Genomic DNA, 16,705 nt, shown 5'->3' with positions numbered 1-16,705 from the left:
CCTCCAAGCTGCACGCAATGCCTTGAATTCTTGTTGGTTGACTCCGTGGTGAGGAAACCAAGAGCCCTGGGAACTGGGTAGTTTGAGGTCACAGGTTGGCATCTGGACTCTCAGCCCTCTGAAAACCCGGCCGTGGCTGTCCCTTCTTCCCATCCTCCAACTGGGTCCCAATCCTCTACACGGGCATCTACGGTAAAAATCTAAAAGGCTGCTGCGGAGTTCTATTAAAATAGTTGTCTCTGTATAAATTAATTTATATCGTGCATATACAGTTCGCCCCTCCATCTGCTGGACCTTCAAAAAAAAAAAAAAAAAAAAGAAAGGAAGGAAGGAAGGAAGGAAGGAAGGAAGGAAGAAGAGAAGGAAAGAAAGAAAAGGAACCAGAGAAGGCCTGGCCTATGGCTTCTCCCTGCGGGCCGCCCTGCGGAGCGGGACCGGCCCTGGCGGGTCACCTGCCGTTGGTGATGATGACGGAGGCACCCAGGTAGTGTGGCCGGGGCGCGCCGGGCGCAGGGGCGGCGACGGGGCCCGGGTGCCGGGGCCGCAGCGGGCCGACCGCCTCGGGGGCTCCGGGGCCGCAGGCGAGGCCGGGCGCAGCGCCCCCGAGCGGCCCGCGGCGCGCCAGCACGCGGTGGTAGTTGAGCAGCACGAAGGGCAGCTGCGCCGGCGCCTGCGGCTCGGGAGCGGGGGGCGCGCAGCACTCGGGGGGCGCGCGGGCCAGCGCCAGCCGAGCTCCGTCCCGGGACAGCTGGCGCGCCGCCTTGGCGGGGCCCAGCGCCGGCTCCTCGCGGTAGTGGCCGCAGCTCGGGAAGCTTGGGGGCGCGGGGTCCTCGCCGAACCTGCGCGCGGCGGCGGCGGCGGCGGCGGGCGCTGCGGAGGGGGAGGGAGGGGACAAGCGACAGGTTAGACGATTGCACTCGGGAGGAAGCACGCCCGTCCGGGGCACACCCGCCCTCTGCTCTGCTCCGAGCCGCGGGCGCCCTCAGCCTTGCAGAGAGCCACGCCGTCCTTCTCGTTTATGCGCGGAGTCGCGCGTGCTCTCTCAATCGTGCAGAGCCACGTATCCCTCGGAGCCGCAATCCCCACCCCCTACCCACACACACCCATGACGCGCAGAGTCCTCCGTCGCCCCCTGTACATTCCAGGCCCGCGCAGTGCAGTCAGGAGACGCAGGTGCTGGAGCTTTAAGAGGAACAGGTGGCATTCATTGCGCGTAATACGCTTAATACAACAGAGCCAAACACTGCCGGGCGGCATCAATATTAAAAGATGCTCCAAAGCTGCACGGAGCTCGCTCGTGGACACCTTGTTGGACAGCAGGAGAAGCTAAGGGGGGAGGCACCTTCACAGTGTCCGGTCTGCCGGGTTTACTGATTCCTCAATGCGGGTGGGGTGGGGTGTTAACGGCCCTGTGCTGTTTAGTGGGCCCATAATTAAAAGTATTAACCGTGCCCATTCAAGTACTCCCCCGAGCTTTCCCATGAGGCTTTGCTTTCTCTTAATACCGAAGACTAAGAAGTTAGTACAAATTGCCTCAAATTCTACCTTGGGTCCTTCTCCACCCCACTTCTAGTCAGAGGTGACACGTGGGTGGCTGCTGACCACTTTTGCTTTGAGATAATAATAAAATTGCTCAGATGCAAAGAAACAATAAGTCTGTCTCACATAGCTGTTTACAAGGCTCTTTGCCTTTTCTTTTCTCGACTGTGGGGGACCCTGGCACTTATGGGTATTGGGGGTCCAACCAACCCAAGGGAGGGCTCATGGCTACTGGCTCAGGCTGGGGCCAAGGCAGGGCTGCCCTGGTGGCTGGTATGGTCTCCTCTAAGTGCTTTTGAAAACCTCATTTCTCCCCTGGTTGTCCCCCTGCTCAGATGTGGCCTTGAAATGTAGACTACTCACAATATGGAGTCATATCCTCAGAGTTTGTGCACAAAGGAAAGCCAAGAGACAGAGCATGGGCCGAAGGAAAGAGAGGGGGCTGAGGGGCGTCCATGTGACAGGGAATTGCTCCATACATGCTGGCGATATTTTTCCCCTCGGGCATAGCACCCTCACTTTAGGGGCTCCTGCAGACCAGGGACTCTTTCTGTCTTCCCTCCTCTGCCTGTGATTGGCTAGTGTGCCAATAGAAATCTCAAGAGTGTCCCAGGGAATGGGACTTACCTTCAAGCAGGGAAAGTTACAAGGCCAGTCCTGTGCTGTGGCCCGACCAGCAAGGTACTGTCAGGCACCTGGAGTATGCTAAGTAGTACATAGGCTGCGATCCCATTTTACAGGGAGAAAGACAGAGGCTTGAAGAATCCATGCTAATTGCTGTAGTCCCATTTTACAGGGAGAAAGACAGAGGCTTGAAGAATCCATGCTAATTGCTGTGTGTTTGTGGTTTCTGCCCCCCCCCCCCCCCCCCGAGGCCAGGGGTTTCTACTTTCATTTTCTGTAGCTTGAAAACTGGTCTAGGAAGAGAAGGAATGTCTCTGCCGTTAACTCTGAGGTACAGTGAGAAGGGACCTCATGGATGCGAGGGAGTGTTAACAAGCATGGGAGCTGGTTTGGAAAAATCGCCCTTGTCTCCCTGTGGGAGCATTAAAACATAAAGTCGGGAGTTGTATGGGGGAGGGGGAGGTCTGGGCACTCAGTTTCCCTGTGCTGGTTACACTGTCTCTGGCGTTCTTGGGACATGGGACCTGTAACCCAGTCATTTCTCATGCATGTCTGCAATAGGAAGCAAGGTAATCCCCACTCAGAAACGGAAAAGGCCAACGCTTGCCCAGAGCAGGAGGGTTCTTTTTCCATCTACCACTCCGGCTACCGATGCTGCCCCCTCCCCTTCCCCTCTTGCAAATGGAACCCACCTTCATAGTTTGGCACAAGTCCATGCCGGGCAGCATTTACAGGAGGCTCAGAGAGGTTTTTAGCTGGCGATGGGCTGCTGGGCACTAGGGGGTTGGCATAGTGCCACTGGCATTCGCTGCTGGCTGGCAGCGTGCTCAGGAAAAAGTGTGCCACCTCACATGGGGATCCTTGGGGCTGCCCGAACTTGGCGGGCAGAGCTGGCTTCTTGCTGCTGAACACGTGGGAGTCCAGAGGAAAGTGTCCATAATGGTAGGAGAAGGGGAGGCTGTAGGGCGGCCCGTATAAAAGGTCACCGCCTTCTGAATGGAGCTGCTGTTCTGGGGGAGCCGGGGCGTTTGTGGGGGGGCTAGTTCTCCAGTTTCCCGCCTGGCTGCTCTCCAGTTTGTCCATTTGGAACGAGCTGTATTGCTGCGTGGCAAAGAAGACAGACGAGAGGCCGTCAGAGAGGCCACGGGCAAGCCACCGTCTAGTCCCACAGAACCGGATCTTAGGGGACACAGCTCCATGCTAGGGCCGACCCCAATGTCACCGGGAGGTCCCTGGGAGGAAAGACCCTATCCTCCAAGCTGATCACACGCCACATGTTGGGGACACTTGCCACTTCCCAGAGCTCACTAATGGCATTTTAAGAGGGTGGATTTGTATTCTGATATTATCACAAGCCAAATAAAGCAGCGTACACCCACCCTGGCTGTTGGGGAATGGGATAGAAGATCACTTGAGGCAGGGGTTCAAATCTAGCCCAGTCAACATAGTGAGACCCACCCCCCCCAACCTCCAAAACAGAAGATACAGTTTCCGTAGTCCATATTTACATGGATTCAGAGGGCCCATGTGCCCTGAGGGTCAAAGGTGGGTCAAAACATATCTCAGGGACCTTTTCTTGCTCTGCAAGGACACCCCCGAGCAGAGGTTCATATCATGGCTCATGCCCTGGGTCCACCTGGCCCCATGTGCATGTTACCTGTGGGGGGTAAGGGTTTGTTCTTAGCTTTGTCTTCATCTTGGTATTTTTGGGTTTAGCTGATTTCCTAGTTTCTTGTGAGGTAGACAAGGTGGTTCTCCAGGAGTCCTGAGATTTAGAAGTGGATGCCTGGTCCAGAGACAACTGAAGTTCCTTGTATTCAATATCCCTGGGAAAAAGAGTAGGCAAGTCACACCCTGTGGCCCCTGCATGGGGCAAGGGCAGGTCCTCTGAACAAGCTCATCCTCAAGGCCCAGAGCATCTCTTCTCAGGGGCTCAGGGGCTGGATGTGCATGTGCTGGAGAGAAGGACACGTCGTCCTGACAAAAGCCACCAGCAGCTCCAGTGTGGTGGCCCAGAGGGTGCTGAGCAAGGTTAGTATTGTTTGGCAAGAACTGTGGAAAGTAATACTCTTTCTCCAAACCCATTTGGACCCAATACCTTTCCCAAGGACGCTGACCGTGGCAAGGGGTAGGCATGCTAACAGTGACCCTGACGACCCTGATTGGTTTGTCTAACTGGGTCCCAGCTGTTTTCTGCTGAGTGGCCCAGAAGCTTGGAGGGATGAGCCAGCTCCTAACCTCACCCCCTCTCCTGTGAACTCATGACCAGCATGCACAACCAGCTTAGCAAAGTTGCATTCCCAAAGGGAGAGTTGTTGCAGAATGTTGTCTGCCATCCTAGCTAGTGAGTTACGGGGCAGAGGCATTTCCTCCCATGTAGTTTTGCCAGACCCTCCTCCTCCACCCCCAAGTAGCCTGGTTCCACAGTGCTTAGGCTGAGGCTGGGGACACTGAGGGAGAGAGATGCCTATGGCTTCTAGTGGATTTACACTTGTCCGAACATCTGCATTTGAGTGGCTTGGTGGCCCATGCCTGTAATCCCAGTACTTGGGATGCTTGGGGTGGGGGAGGGGGTGGGGACCATGAGATTGAGGCTAGCCTGGCCTAATGACAAGACTCTGTCTCAGAAACAATGTTCTTTTTTCAATTGAACTCGGGTCTTTCAGGGACCAAATCCTCGCCATTGTTGGACACAGAATATGTGGGGAGACAGACTGGAAGATGGATGGTGTCTGTCCCTAATGGCAGAAGCACAGGTGTGTTTGCCGGGCACAGGACACGAACCACCCTCTGCTCAGGGTCCCCTCCTGGGTCCCAGTCTTGGGTTCTGCACAGGATCTGAACTGTATCCTTAGAGGGCTCCTCCTTCTCATGGTCACCACTTCCTGGCACAGGTTGGGACCTCCTAAGCAAGCTACTGGGTTATTATTCCAGCAAGGCAAACGGTTTCTTAGAAGGCAAGATTCTGGAGTGGGAGGTGACACCTCTTCTTGGAGCGGTGTGGCCCGAGGGACAGAGGGAAGGGAGAGCAGGGAGAGAAACAAACAGGGCTGACTTACTTACGTGAGGACATAATTGACGCTCACGATGCAGTGGGGTCTCGAAGAGCGACTGTTGTGGACCACAGTGGCGTAGCTCTGCACCCAGACCCAGCCGCCGAGCTTGGACAGCAGCCGGTAGTATTTGGTGGTGACCTGGCCCTTCACCAGCACTGCAAGTACAAGGCCACATGAATCCTGCCCCACCCCCTGACTCAGGGCCGTCTAGGGCAAAGGACCCTTGAAACGTGGTGAGCACACATGCATGTGTGCGTGCGCACGCGCACACGCACGCACACATGCACCCTCGAAGGAATGTCACCTATAACTTTGTAACTTTGCAGAGTCCCTAGAGTAGCCCCTCCCCTCTTGTTAAGAGCCCTGATTTTATAGCCACTGCTTTCATGGGAGGGGGGGAAAAAAGCCCCCAGACATCACCAGTACCTGCAGAGCGGTAAAATCCGATTAGCTTTTTAGTATCCAAAATGCCCCAATTATGTTTTATCCCCCAAAACCTTTAACGGGCAGAGGGACTACGGTTGTTTAAACAGAACGCTAATTTCAGTGCACTCAACCAAGTGTCAGATTGGTGCTGGCATTTGCCGGCTGTCACCATGCGTGTGTTCACAGGGAACCTGCTCCCTGCTGAGTGCCCTTTGTATTTTCTTCCCAATTACCATTTTCCTTGGGCTGTTAATTTCCTGTGCTGCTCGCGCAGGAAAGCCCTCTGCTTAGTGACACAGCTCCTGAAAATTGGGCCCGTGAGCCCACCTTGTATGCATGGGTGCAAAGGCTGGCCATCTGAGCAGTTCCCACAGAGCCCCCGTGTGCCCATAAACCACGACTCCCCTTTTGCAGCCCTCAAGTAGGCAGATGGGGGAAAGCCCTGAAAGGAGGAAAGTGCCAGAAGCTGTGGGTGGGCAGCGGAGGGGAGAAAGCTAAGCAAAGGCATGGCAGCCATTCTACCCCCAGTTCTAGAACATTCCTGCTTCTCAAGGCAGGGCTAGCCTGGGGTCCCTACCTGGAAAGGACCTGGACAGAGAGACAAGGGGGAGAAAAGCCAAAGGGGCTCAGGCTGTGACGACCCCACACACAACATATCCAACACTAACTTAGTCCTCTGGTTGCTCTACAGCAGAGACCAGACCCCAGCCTGCCCAGCATCCCCCAGGCTCGCTGTTCATGATGGCTCTGTGTTAGCTGCTGAAACAAAAACTTTGATGCCGTGGGAAATGGCATGGATTGGTAGTCAAGAGATTGTCCGCCTTGCCTATCAGAGGCAATAACATCTCTGAGACAGCTATGGTTTGGTTCTTAAAATATTTAGGATAAACCGACTCTGATTTATCCAGCCAGGCATGGTGCGTCACCTGTAATTGCAGCATGTGGGAAGATCGCCACAGGTTTGAGGCTAGTGTGAACTGCAGAATGAACTACAGTGTGAGAGCCAGTCCCAAACAAACACATAGACAGACACAGATGCACATGCATGCGTACACACACACACACACACATACACACACACACACACGGGCACACAGGTGAATACACAGAGAGACCTCATGGTTGTTAATAAAGCAATGTGACTGAAGGGAATTTGCAAACCGCCTGTAGTAGTCTGAATGTAATGGGCCCCGTGAGCTCACAGAGTGGCTCTATTGGGGGGTGTGGCCTTGTTGGAGGAAGTGCGTCTCTGTGGGGGCGGGCTTTGAGGTCTCATATGTACTCAAGCCACGCCCATTGTTTCAGTTCATTTCCTGTTGCTTCTGAATCAAGATGTAAGGACTCTCAGGTCCAGCACCACATCTGCCTGCATGCTGCCAAGCTCCCCGCCATGACGATAAAGAAATGAACCTCTGAACTGTAAGTGGGCTACCCCAGTTAAATGTTTCCTTTATAAGAGTTGCCGCGATCATGGTGTCTCTTCACAGAGATAGAGGCCCTAAGACGCCACCAGAGAATAAACATAAAAGGACAAAATGAGCAAATGCTCAACTCGTCGATTCAAAGGTAGGGGCATCCAGCAAATTCTCAAAAAGAAATGAATAGCATGTGTTTCTGTTTATGTGGGCCAGAGCTGATGGGTGGGTGGCTGCAGTTTCCAAAGGAGGAAGGGGCAGGATTAAAGCCCACGGGGCAGAGGAGGGTGACGGTGTCTTGGGATTACGTAAAGGTGCACTGTGGCCATTCTAAAATTCACTGAAAATGGTTAAAAAGCTGGACTTTGTATTATGTCACTTTTATTTAATAATAATAATAATAAAGTGGCAAGCCATGCCATCCAGTATGTGGTGAAGGGCTGTCAAAGGCTGATGGAGGATGACTCAGCTTTTTGGACAGCAGTCTGGTGGCTGGATGAAGCCACCCTCCACTTCTCGGGATGGGGTCTGTGGGAATTAAGCATGATGTGCAGAAAGACGCCCTGCAGGAGAGATAGGCGGGATTTCCGGGACGAGAGAGGAAGAAGAGGAGGAATCGAGGCATGTGAATTATACCAGAAAACTAAAAAGCCACTTGGTAAAATACAGACTAATAGAAGCAGGTTAATTTAAGTTACAACAGCCAGTTGGGGGAAAAGCCTAGGCTAAGGCTGAGCTTTCATGATTAATAATACGCCTCATTGTTGTTATTTGTGAGCTGGAGGCCCAAAGAAAATTCCAGCCACATCAGCCTGTGCCTCGGTTTCCTCATTTGTAGGAGATAACCACAGTCACTCACATACAGTTGGGAAGACTATACCATTCCTCTGAGGAACAGTGGCGGACAGAGGGGACCGTACAGGCGTGAATTCTTATCTAACTGGTACACAATGGCAGGAAGTCATCGTTTTTGTTCTAACAAAGACGGCATTGGAGTTTTCTAACCAGAATGAAATACCAGGTGTTTGGTTTTGTTTTAACATGGGAAAACATTTTGTATAGGAGGTTGGAAGGCAGAATTCTAATGTACCCTAGGCTCCAACCCCTTTAGGATTACATGCAGAGTTGCATGAAGTAACCTTCCCATGTAACAGCCACCTCAACCTGCTGCGTAACAGCCTTCCTTTCCTCTGACCCCGTGGGGAACAGCCTTCCTTTCCTCTGACCCTGTGTGGAACAGCCTTCACTCTGACCCCGTGGGGAACAGCCTTCCTTTCCTCTGACCCTGTGTGGAACAGCCTTCCTTTCTTCTGACCCCGTGGGGAACAGCCTTCCTTCACTCTGACCCCGTGGGGAACAGCCTTCCTTTCCTCTGACCCTGTGGGGAACAGCCTTCACTCTGACCCCGTGGGGAACAGCCTTCACTCTGACCCCGTGGGGAACAGCCTTCCTTCACTCTGACCCCGTGGGGAACAGCCTTCCTTTCCTCTGACCCCGTGGGGAACACCCATCCCTCCACCCATCCCTCTGAACCAGCCCAGTTGCATGACAGGTACCCTCCCCTACTCCTTTGTACTCAGGGTTAATTCTGGCTTCTCAGCAGACTCGGTTGACCAGGGTGGGATCCACACTACTGAGCAAGGACGAGGCAGTAGAGTAAGTGCATTTATTCCAGTTACCTCATATACTTCCCCGCATCTCCATGACACCACGGGAGGTGGCCTCCTTATAAAGTAGGTCTTCCCTACCAGGTTACAAAAAAGGGCCTGCACATACAGTTGCAGTAGCATCACAAAGATTGTCCTTGCTACAGGCTGAATTGTGTCATCCAAACTCTGTGAGCTGAAACTCTCACCCCTTGTGTCACAGAACAGTCTGTTTGGAGACTGCGCCTTTACAGAGGGGGTCCTTCTCCATTATGCCCGGTGTGTGTATAAGACAACGAAGCAGACACACAGAGCCATGACCACAGGAGAACACGGGAAAGATGCTGTCTGTGTGGGGTGGGGGCGCTCAGGGGGAGCCAGTGCTTCCTTGAGCTCTGACTTCCAGCCTCACACTGTAGAGAAATGAATGCCTCTTGTTGCAGCTACCCTGGGCTGTGATAGTTTATTGTGGCAGCCCTGGGAACCTCATCTGGTCCCCACAAGGATCCAAACATCACGAAACAGAAGGGTCCTCAAGAAGCAAGAAGCCAGGTCACTCTTGTAGGGCTCTAGGGGGCGAGTGGCAGCTACACACCTCCAAGAGAGGAGAGAGGGCTGCTTGGTCTTCATGCTGGGGTGGGGTGGGGGAGGAGCAGGGCTGTGGGGATGCTCAGGCTAGTCAGCAGGGACCTCACACAGGGAAGCTCCAGGGCTCCAGGGAGAGGTGTCACTTCAGTAAGCAAGAGATCAGGAGGTTATTGGGACCCAGCAGACAAGAAGGCGGGGAGCCTGGAGAGGGACTGAGAAGTTGGCTTTGGTGTTGGCTGAGGGCCACTTCCAGCTGTGGGCACCTGCTCTTCTGCTGGAGACCTTGCTTAAGCAAAGCCCCCTCTGACCAGGCATGGAATGAGTCATTCACAAGCAGCTCTCAGGCAAGAACGACAGGACCTGCCTTGTAGAGATGTTGGCCACTCGTTCCTCTTTTACCCCATTAACTCGGGGGGGGGGGACCTCTGGCTCCCGGAGCACCCCAGGACTGAGAGCCCTGATAACAGCGGCGAGTGCAGGTCCTTACGCTTTTCTCTTTGAGACAAAGTCTCGTGTATCCCAAGCTGGCATCAAACTCTCTGTATAGATAAGGATGCCTCCCTGCCAAGCGTGGTGGCCCATGCATTTAGCCCTAGCATTCATGAGACAGAGCCAGTGGATATCTGTGAGTTGGAGGCTAGCCTGGTCTACGGGACATCTAGAACTACACAATAAGACCCTGTCTCAAAATCACTAGATAGATAGATAAATAGGCAGACAGAAAGACAGACAGACAGATGGGGATGCCTTGAACTTCCAATCCTACTGAGATGGAACCCAGGGCCTGAGTCTGTCAGAGTTTCCTCAGGTCCGAGCAATATCTTAAGATAGCAAACCTCCCAGGAGAACTGTGATTTTCACACCCATGAATACACATGTACCTATATACCTTTACATAAACATGTATAAACAACATACACAGTAGAAACACACACACACACAGAGTTTCTAAACCCTCATCTGTGTGCCATGGGGTAAGGAATCTGGTCATGGCAGACCCTCCCTATGCATTGGAGAGAGGAAAACAGCCCAAATGATGTGTTCATCAACCCCTGGTCACACTGTATAGCCAAGACGACAGTGTAGCTACTGGATCTGCCAGCTACCTCCAGGGATGCCACCAAATGTCCTCTAATATCTCTTAGCTGGTCCAGAACAAATCAAGCACCTGGGCCCTAAACTCAGGCCACACACACAAGCCTCAAGCTTGCCCAGTCACCTGCATCCCATTATATAATCTCAGGACTTGCCACAGGCCCACTGGGCACAGACTACAGGCGAACAAAAATGTTTCCTCCCACCCAAATTATCCTCTGGATTCTTAAAGAAAAGTCCCATTTCTTTAAATACACCTGCTCCAAACCCTGAGGTCCACAAACTGCCTCCATGGGCAAACCAAACCCTGCTGGCTCACTTGAGAAGCCAATCCCCCTTAGGGTAGACCATAAGGTGCCTCTGGCATCCCAGAGGGGTGAGGCCTGGCAGCAGAATTCTGCAGAGGTTTGGCTCTCAGGTCTGCCCATGTGACCACAGGCCAGTGGGTTTCCCTCTCTCAACTTCATCGTCCTCGAAGGTAAAATGAAGATGATGGCTGTAAGATCTCTCTCACAGCCTGCTACTACTCTGTTGAATTTCCTAATCTGGAGCCAAGCCACACCCAGTAAGGGCTCCACACCGATCCTGTACTAATGCTGCTGGTATTCACAACTGTGGTCCAGACTTCATAGATTAGCTGGGCCTCCAAGTCCACAATCTAGAACCCAGGCCTCTGGGGTCTGGCGTTGTCCCTGAGATCATGCCTGTGGGTGGCAGGCAGCAGGGGCCATCGTTAGCAGTGGGCAAAGGAAGTCACACTCTACACCTGTCCCAGGCGATAGGTTTAGCCCCTCCCTGTACATCCTGGCCAGGTGCCCGGGCCCAGTGGCTTGGTACTCACAGAGGTGGTGTGCGTAACGGAGGTGGAAGGTGTCACAGCCATGAACGTGATGGTACAGCGTCTTTTCTATCAGGTCTTGGGGCTCATAGCCCGTAAGCTCAGTCACCCTGTGGGAAGATGGTGGGTGCGTGACTCAAGATGCTCTTGGGTCCCTTCCTTTTAACCAGTGTTTGCTTCGCCAACTAATCAAGTGTGAAGAGTCCCCGGGGTGGCGGATGCTGATTCTGGAATGATCTTTTTTTATAGGAAGGAAGTCTTTGAACTCTACCTCAGGGTAGGATGTAGAACTGTGAGCAAGAACATTCTGGAATCATGGGCTACCATGATGACTTAGCAATTGGACCTTTCTGGAACCCTGGCCTTCTGCTGGTGCTCAGGGCGATGGTCTGATACAAACATTGAAATAAGCTGTGCGATGGGGAGGAGCCACTCTGGAGCTCTGTTGGGACAGTCCTTCGTGAACCTGTTCTGTTCTGTGTGTGGGTGAAGGCGTGCAAGGCCAGCACACTCCGCCCACCCCGTGTCTGTCTTCCAGTGCTGGGATTGTAGGCCGCACTCCACGCATGGCTTTTGTGCACACCTCCTGGGGGTCTGAACTCAGGCTGTCATCATCATGCTTACACAGCAGACCCTTTGCCCACTCAACCATCTCCCTGGCTCCTTTACTTAATTCTAATAAAATACACATACCGTAATACTTCTTTCCCAACCATTTTAAGTGCATGATTCCGTGCCATTAACAACGACATTCACACTGTACCATGGCCATCTTCCCATTCTTTCTCATTATCCCAAACAGAAGAAAAACACCATCTTCAAAACAGTGCCTTTTGCTGGGTGGTGGCGGCACACACGCCTTTAATCTCAACACTCGGGAGGCAGAGGCAAGCCGATCTCCGTGAGTTCAAGGCCAGCCTGGTCTACAGAGCTAGTTCCGGGACAGTTAGGGTTACACAGAGAAGGAGAAGAGGAGGAGAAGAAGGATGAAGAAGAGAAGGAAGGAAATTAAAATAAAGGAAACCCAAACCAAATTATGCCTTTCAGCTCCCTTCCTCTAAAAACTCCAGTCCCTTAGTCCCCCCTTCAACTCTCTGTCTCCCTGACCGTGTGTGTCCCAAATCGGAATGATACCCTGTGTGGCCCTCTGGCTTCTGGTCCTTCTTCATACAGGATGACGTGTTTGAGGTCACTGTCATTTGTAGTGTGTGTTCAGAACATGCCTTCCTATGACTGAATGCTATTCTATTTCGTGTAGATACCACGCCTTATGTGTTGTTTACCCCCTTGTCTGTTGGGTGCTGAGGGTTTCCCACTTCTTGGCTCTGCACAGGCTGTTTAAATCCCTGTTCTACATTGTTAGTCAGGTCTCCAGAGCTTACAGTCGCGTGGTTCCCACTGTCGGGAATCACAGAGTAAATTTTTAAACCTGGCATCCATGAAGGATTCTCCACAGCCCCCCGCCCCCCAGAAAACAGTGCAATGACTGAAAATATTCCAGCTGGAAGGTGAGGTGCTCTCTCTCCTCAGCACTGGAAGCCCTCCCCAGTTCCTGTGATACGATCGCTCAACCCTTATCAAGTCCCAGACGTATTAATTTCCCACTCCAGCACTTTGAAGAGAAATGGCTGTCAGCAACTAAGCCCTCGTCAGTACCAAGTCGGGGTGCCTTTTCCGTGGGTTAAAGCGTTAGTGACAGATATTTGAGGACAGATGAAAAGGCAGGCTTCAGGGTTCCAGAAGCAGGAAGTCACTTCTGGAGATGGTGGGGAGCAGGGGTTACTGAAGAAGGCTGGCATTGAGGGCCCCGCTTGCCAGCTGTGAAATGCTAGTCCTTCACAGACAGAGCCAGGAAACGCCACCCCTTTTCCCTTCTTTAGTCTGCTTGGACCCTGGGTCATGCGTCTCTCGGAGCCTCGGATTTCCCTGGAACGGCTCTCCGTTTGGCACAGATATTCCCATAGTGTTCCTCTAAGGTGGGGAGGGAAGGGGGCTCCGGGTGAGTAGATGGGGTCTGACTGAGTGGGAGGAAGGCAAAGACAGCTGGCTGCCCCCAAAAGAAACCCAAATGTCTCTGCGGTGTGGACTGAGGGGCTGATCCAACCCCCCAGAACCATTGAGCTGATGCAGCAAGGACCTGAACGTGTTGAAGAATCAGAAACACACGCACCACATTCTCATCAAGCTATTCACCATTTTTAAATATTAAAGGGCAGGGAATGGGCTTGGCAGGATGCCCTCCTGGTTTTTTTTTTTTTCCCCTCAAACCTCCAGTGTCTGTAGACCTGTCAGAGAGATGTGCCAGGCTCCAAACATCGCTGGCTTCACCCAGCCTCCATGAAAGCACCAGCTACAGTTCCATAGTGAAACCCAAAACCCATCAGGTTATGATTATGATTATGCTGGGTGGGCAGCCGGCAGCTGTGGGGGCAAGCCTTGCTCCTGTGACTTCCGGGAACTCAGGACAACACCCTCCCCGCACGGGGCTTGGGTGCTAAAGTGACCACCAGGCTGACTACGGCCCTCCTCCCAGAGCTGGCACCAGCCGAGAGGCCTTTCAAGATCATGTTGCTGCTACAAGATAGAAACTCAAGCGACTGTGAAGGGTCCCGACCCCTTAAGTAGCCTGGTTCTGAGCTAGCCTCCACCCTTCACTGAAAAGACCCTCCACATTCCGAAGCACCATGGGCTGAATAGCCAACCAGAAAAGATTTGGGATGGCTTCTCTGGGGACACAATCTCTTCTTTCCCCTTTGAGAGAATTCAACTCATCTCTTGGGGTTTTCTTGAATTTTCTGAGAAATACAAGGAGGCTGTGCTGGCTAATTTTATGGCAGCTTGACACAAGCTAGAACCGTCTGAGAGGAGGGAGCCTCAAATGAGAAAATGCCTCCATAAGACCAGGCTGTGGGGCATTTTCTTCTTGGTGATGGCCCAGCCCATTGTGGGTGGGGCCATCCCTGAGTGCTGGTGGTCCTGGGTTGTATAAGAAAGCAGGCTGAGCAAGCTGTGGGGAATAAAGCCAGTAAGCAGCTTCTCCATGACCTCTGCATCAGCTCCTGCCTTCAGGTCTGTGCCCTGTTAGAATTCCTACCCTGACTTCCTGTGGTGATGAAGTGTAAGTTGGATAAACCCTTTCCTCCCCAACTTGCTTTTTGGTCATGGTGATTTATTTTCACAGCCTTAGTAACTGTGGTAGGAGGTTTCTTGTTCCACCAGACAGTTCCCAAATAACCACTCTAAGGCTTAACATTGATTTCAAATGTTTGACCAGTGGCTCAGGCATTTTACTGACTAGCTCTCACAATTAATTCTGTCTTTCTTACTTTCCCTTTGAGTAGCAACATGAAGACCAATCCTGACTAACTTCATGTCTCCCATCCCACCCTGGGCCAGACAGATTTACCTCTTCTCAGAAGTGGGCAAAATGCTTATTTTTATGGGATATTTTAGTGCCATATTTTTCCTTTCTTCGCAAGTTGTGGGGTTTTGGTTGTTGTTGTTTTGTTCTGTTTTTGGCTTGGTTTATTTGTGAGACAGTTTTGCTCTGTAGCCAAGCTGGCTTTGACTCTGCCTCAGGTTAGCCTGGAACTCATAATAATCTTCCTACCTCAGCCTTACCTGTAGTAGAGTTACAGATGTGAGTCTTTATCCTATTTTTCATTAACTTGAAAAAATAGAACAGGAAAAGCCGTCAGAAGCCAGCACAGCAGTGCTTGCAGACAGTCTCAGCTCCTCAAATGCTGAAGCAGAGGGCTGCTTGACCCCTGGAGTTCTTGGGAGGACCTTGACCTGTGCAGCCAAGGAACCCGCAAGCCAAGTGGCCACTCGGCCTTGCAGGTGTCAGAGGCTTTGAGTTTTCAACCGCTATTCACGTCTGTTGTCTACGTTCACCTTTCTGAGAACTTTCAAGTATGGAGTGGTGGGCGTGGCTGGCAGAGACGATTCACTGAACCCCGTGGAAAAGACCCCACCAGCTAAGATCTGTGGAGACTGGGGGTCTTCCAGAATGCATAGGACACCAGTATCAAAACACTGCAGATGTCTCAGAAAACATAGCTTCCAGCCATCAGTTAAACAGTGAAAATTTGAAGGACAGGCGTGATGGCACATGTCTCTAAAACCAGCACTGGGAAGGCAGAGGCAGGTGGATCTCTGTGAGTTCTAGGCTAGCCTGGTCTACAGAGTGAGTGCCAGGACAGCCAGGGTTGTCCTGTTTGGGACACTGTCTCAAATCAAACAGACACAAACCATATAACTCTGGAGCCCTGAGGCACACTCCGGGTAAGATCAGAGGCGGCTCCAGTAAGGACCCCCCCCTTTACGCCCTCGCTTCCCCACAGGGTCCAGAAGCTGTAGTCAGGCCTCTCCCCAGGGAAGGTGGCCTACCTGCCCCCCCCACACACACTGACTTAAAGCAGCCTGTCCCGGAGGTAACAGCTTCACACACAGCTCAGAAGGGGACATCTTTAATTCCAGAGTCCTGCTGGTGTGATGGAGAGACTAAAGCTTCCAGAAAGGGAAAAGGCTAACAAAATATGATGGCACATGTCTGTCACCCTCGCACTCCAGCAGAGGAGGCAGGGGGATGGAATAGTCTTAAGATCATCCTCAGACACATAGTGAATCTGAGGTCAGCCTGACCTACCTCAAAAGCGAGTGAGAGGTTGTCGGAGGAGGAAGAAAGGAAGATCTCTCTTCCACCACAGCATGCATTCTCATCACAAGCTTATAAGGTGTTTCAAATGTTAGGTGATTAATTAAAACAAGTCCATGAGTCCTGTCACAAATTCGTGCTTACTTCTTGTTGTAGTTGACCTCAGTAACATGTAAGCTCTCAAGGCCCAGCTCCCACCACTGGGACCTTCCAGGATGTCCCAGCAAGTGCCAGACTCACCTGGAATCCAGGAATATGAGCTTCAGGTCAAGGCTGGCCCTAAACATGAACATGTTGCTGTGCAGCTTGATCTCCGTGATGGCACTGGGTGGCAGGGACTGGCCCACGGCCACCAGCCCCACGATCTGGTAGCAGGAGTCGTAGAGGGACATGTCCAGCATATACTGCCTGATCTTCAAGTAGCCACTGCAATGGATAACCTGGGAAAGAGGGCACAGGCTCAGGTTTCGTGTGTGTGTGTGTGTGTGTGTGTGTGTGTGTGTGTGTGTGTGTGTTTTCTAAATGCTAGAACACTCTTCAGCCCACTTATGCAGACTTGTTTCGTCAACATACTGACAGAAGCCTGATTCTCCGATCAGGAGAAAGGACCTATGTCTCTGCCTTGAGAAATAAGCGCTTCCTATTCAGTCCGATGTGCAAGAGGATGTGGTGGTATTTTGTTTATGATCTAACAAATAGAGCTTTCCTGAAGATCAGAGTTCAGAGCTAGCTCCATAGAGGCCGGGCTGCGCACACCTTTAATCCGAGCTCAGGGGACAGAGGCAGGCGGATCTCTGTAAGTTCAAGGCCATCCTGGGCTA

The 16,705-nt window shown here is 52.3% G+C and overlaps 1 protein-coding gene across 1 annotated transcript in view; it reads right to left on the bottom strand.

The window, feature by feature from the left end:
* Positions 1 to 378: 378 nt before the first annotated feature.
* Positions 379 to 16,705, bottom strand: part of Sim2 (SIM bHLH transcription factor 2) — a 40,005-nt gene continuing 23,678 nt past the window's right edge. The window contains exons 6-11 of the mRNA XM_051191671.1: positions 16,125 to 16,324; positions 11,231 to 11,337; positions 5,227 to 5,374; positions 3,821 to 3,989; positions 2,856 to 3,264; positions 379 to 870 (exon numbers count right to left, since the gene is read on the bottom strand). Of these exons, the coding sequence (XP_051047628.1) occupies positions 449 to 870; positions 2,856 to 3,264; positions 3,821 to 3,989; positions 5,227 to 5,374; positions 11,231 to 11,337; positions 16,125 to 16,324 (1,455 nt within the window). The 3' untranslated portion in view covers positions 379 to 448. The remainder of the gene's footprint in view (positions 871 to 2,855; positions 3,265 to 3,820; positions 3,990 to 5,226; positions 5,375 to 11,230; positions 11,338 to 16,124; positions 16,325 to 16,705) is intronic.

The sequence above is a fragment of the Phodopus roborovskii genome, unplaced genomic scaffold, assembly GCF_943737965.1.
Source record: "Phodopus roborovskii unplaced genomic scaffold, PHOROB, whole genome shotgun sequence".
In the NCBI taxonomy this organism is placed as follows: Eukaryota; Metazoa; Chordata; class Mammalia; order Rodentia; family Cricetidae; genus Phodopus; species Phodopus roborovskii.
The sequence above is the reverse complement of the archived record's forward strand: the minus strand, read 5'-3'. Positions and strand labels throughout refer to the sequence as shown.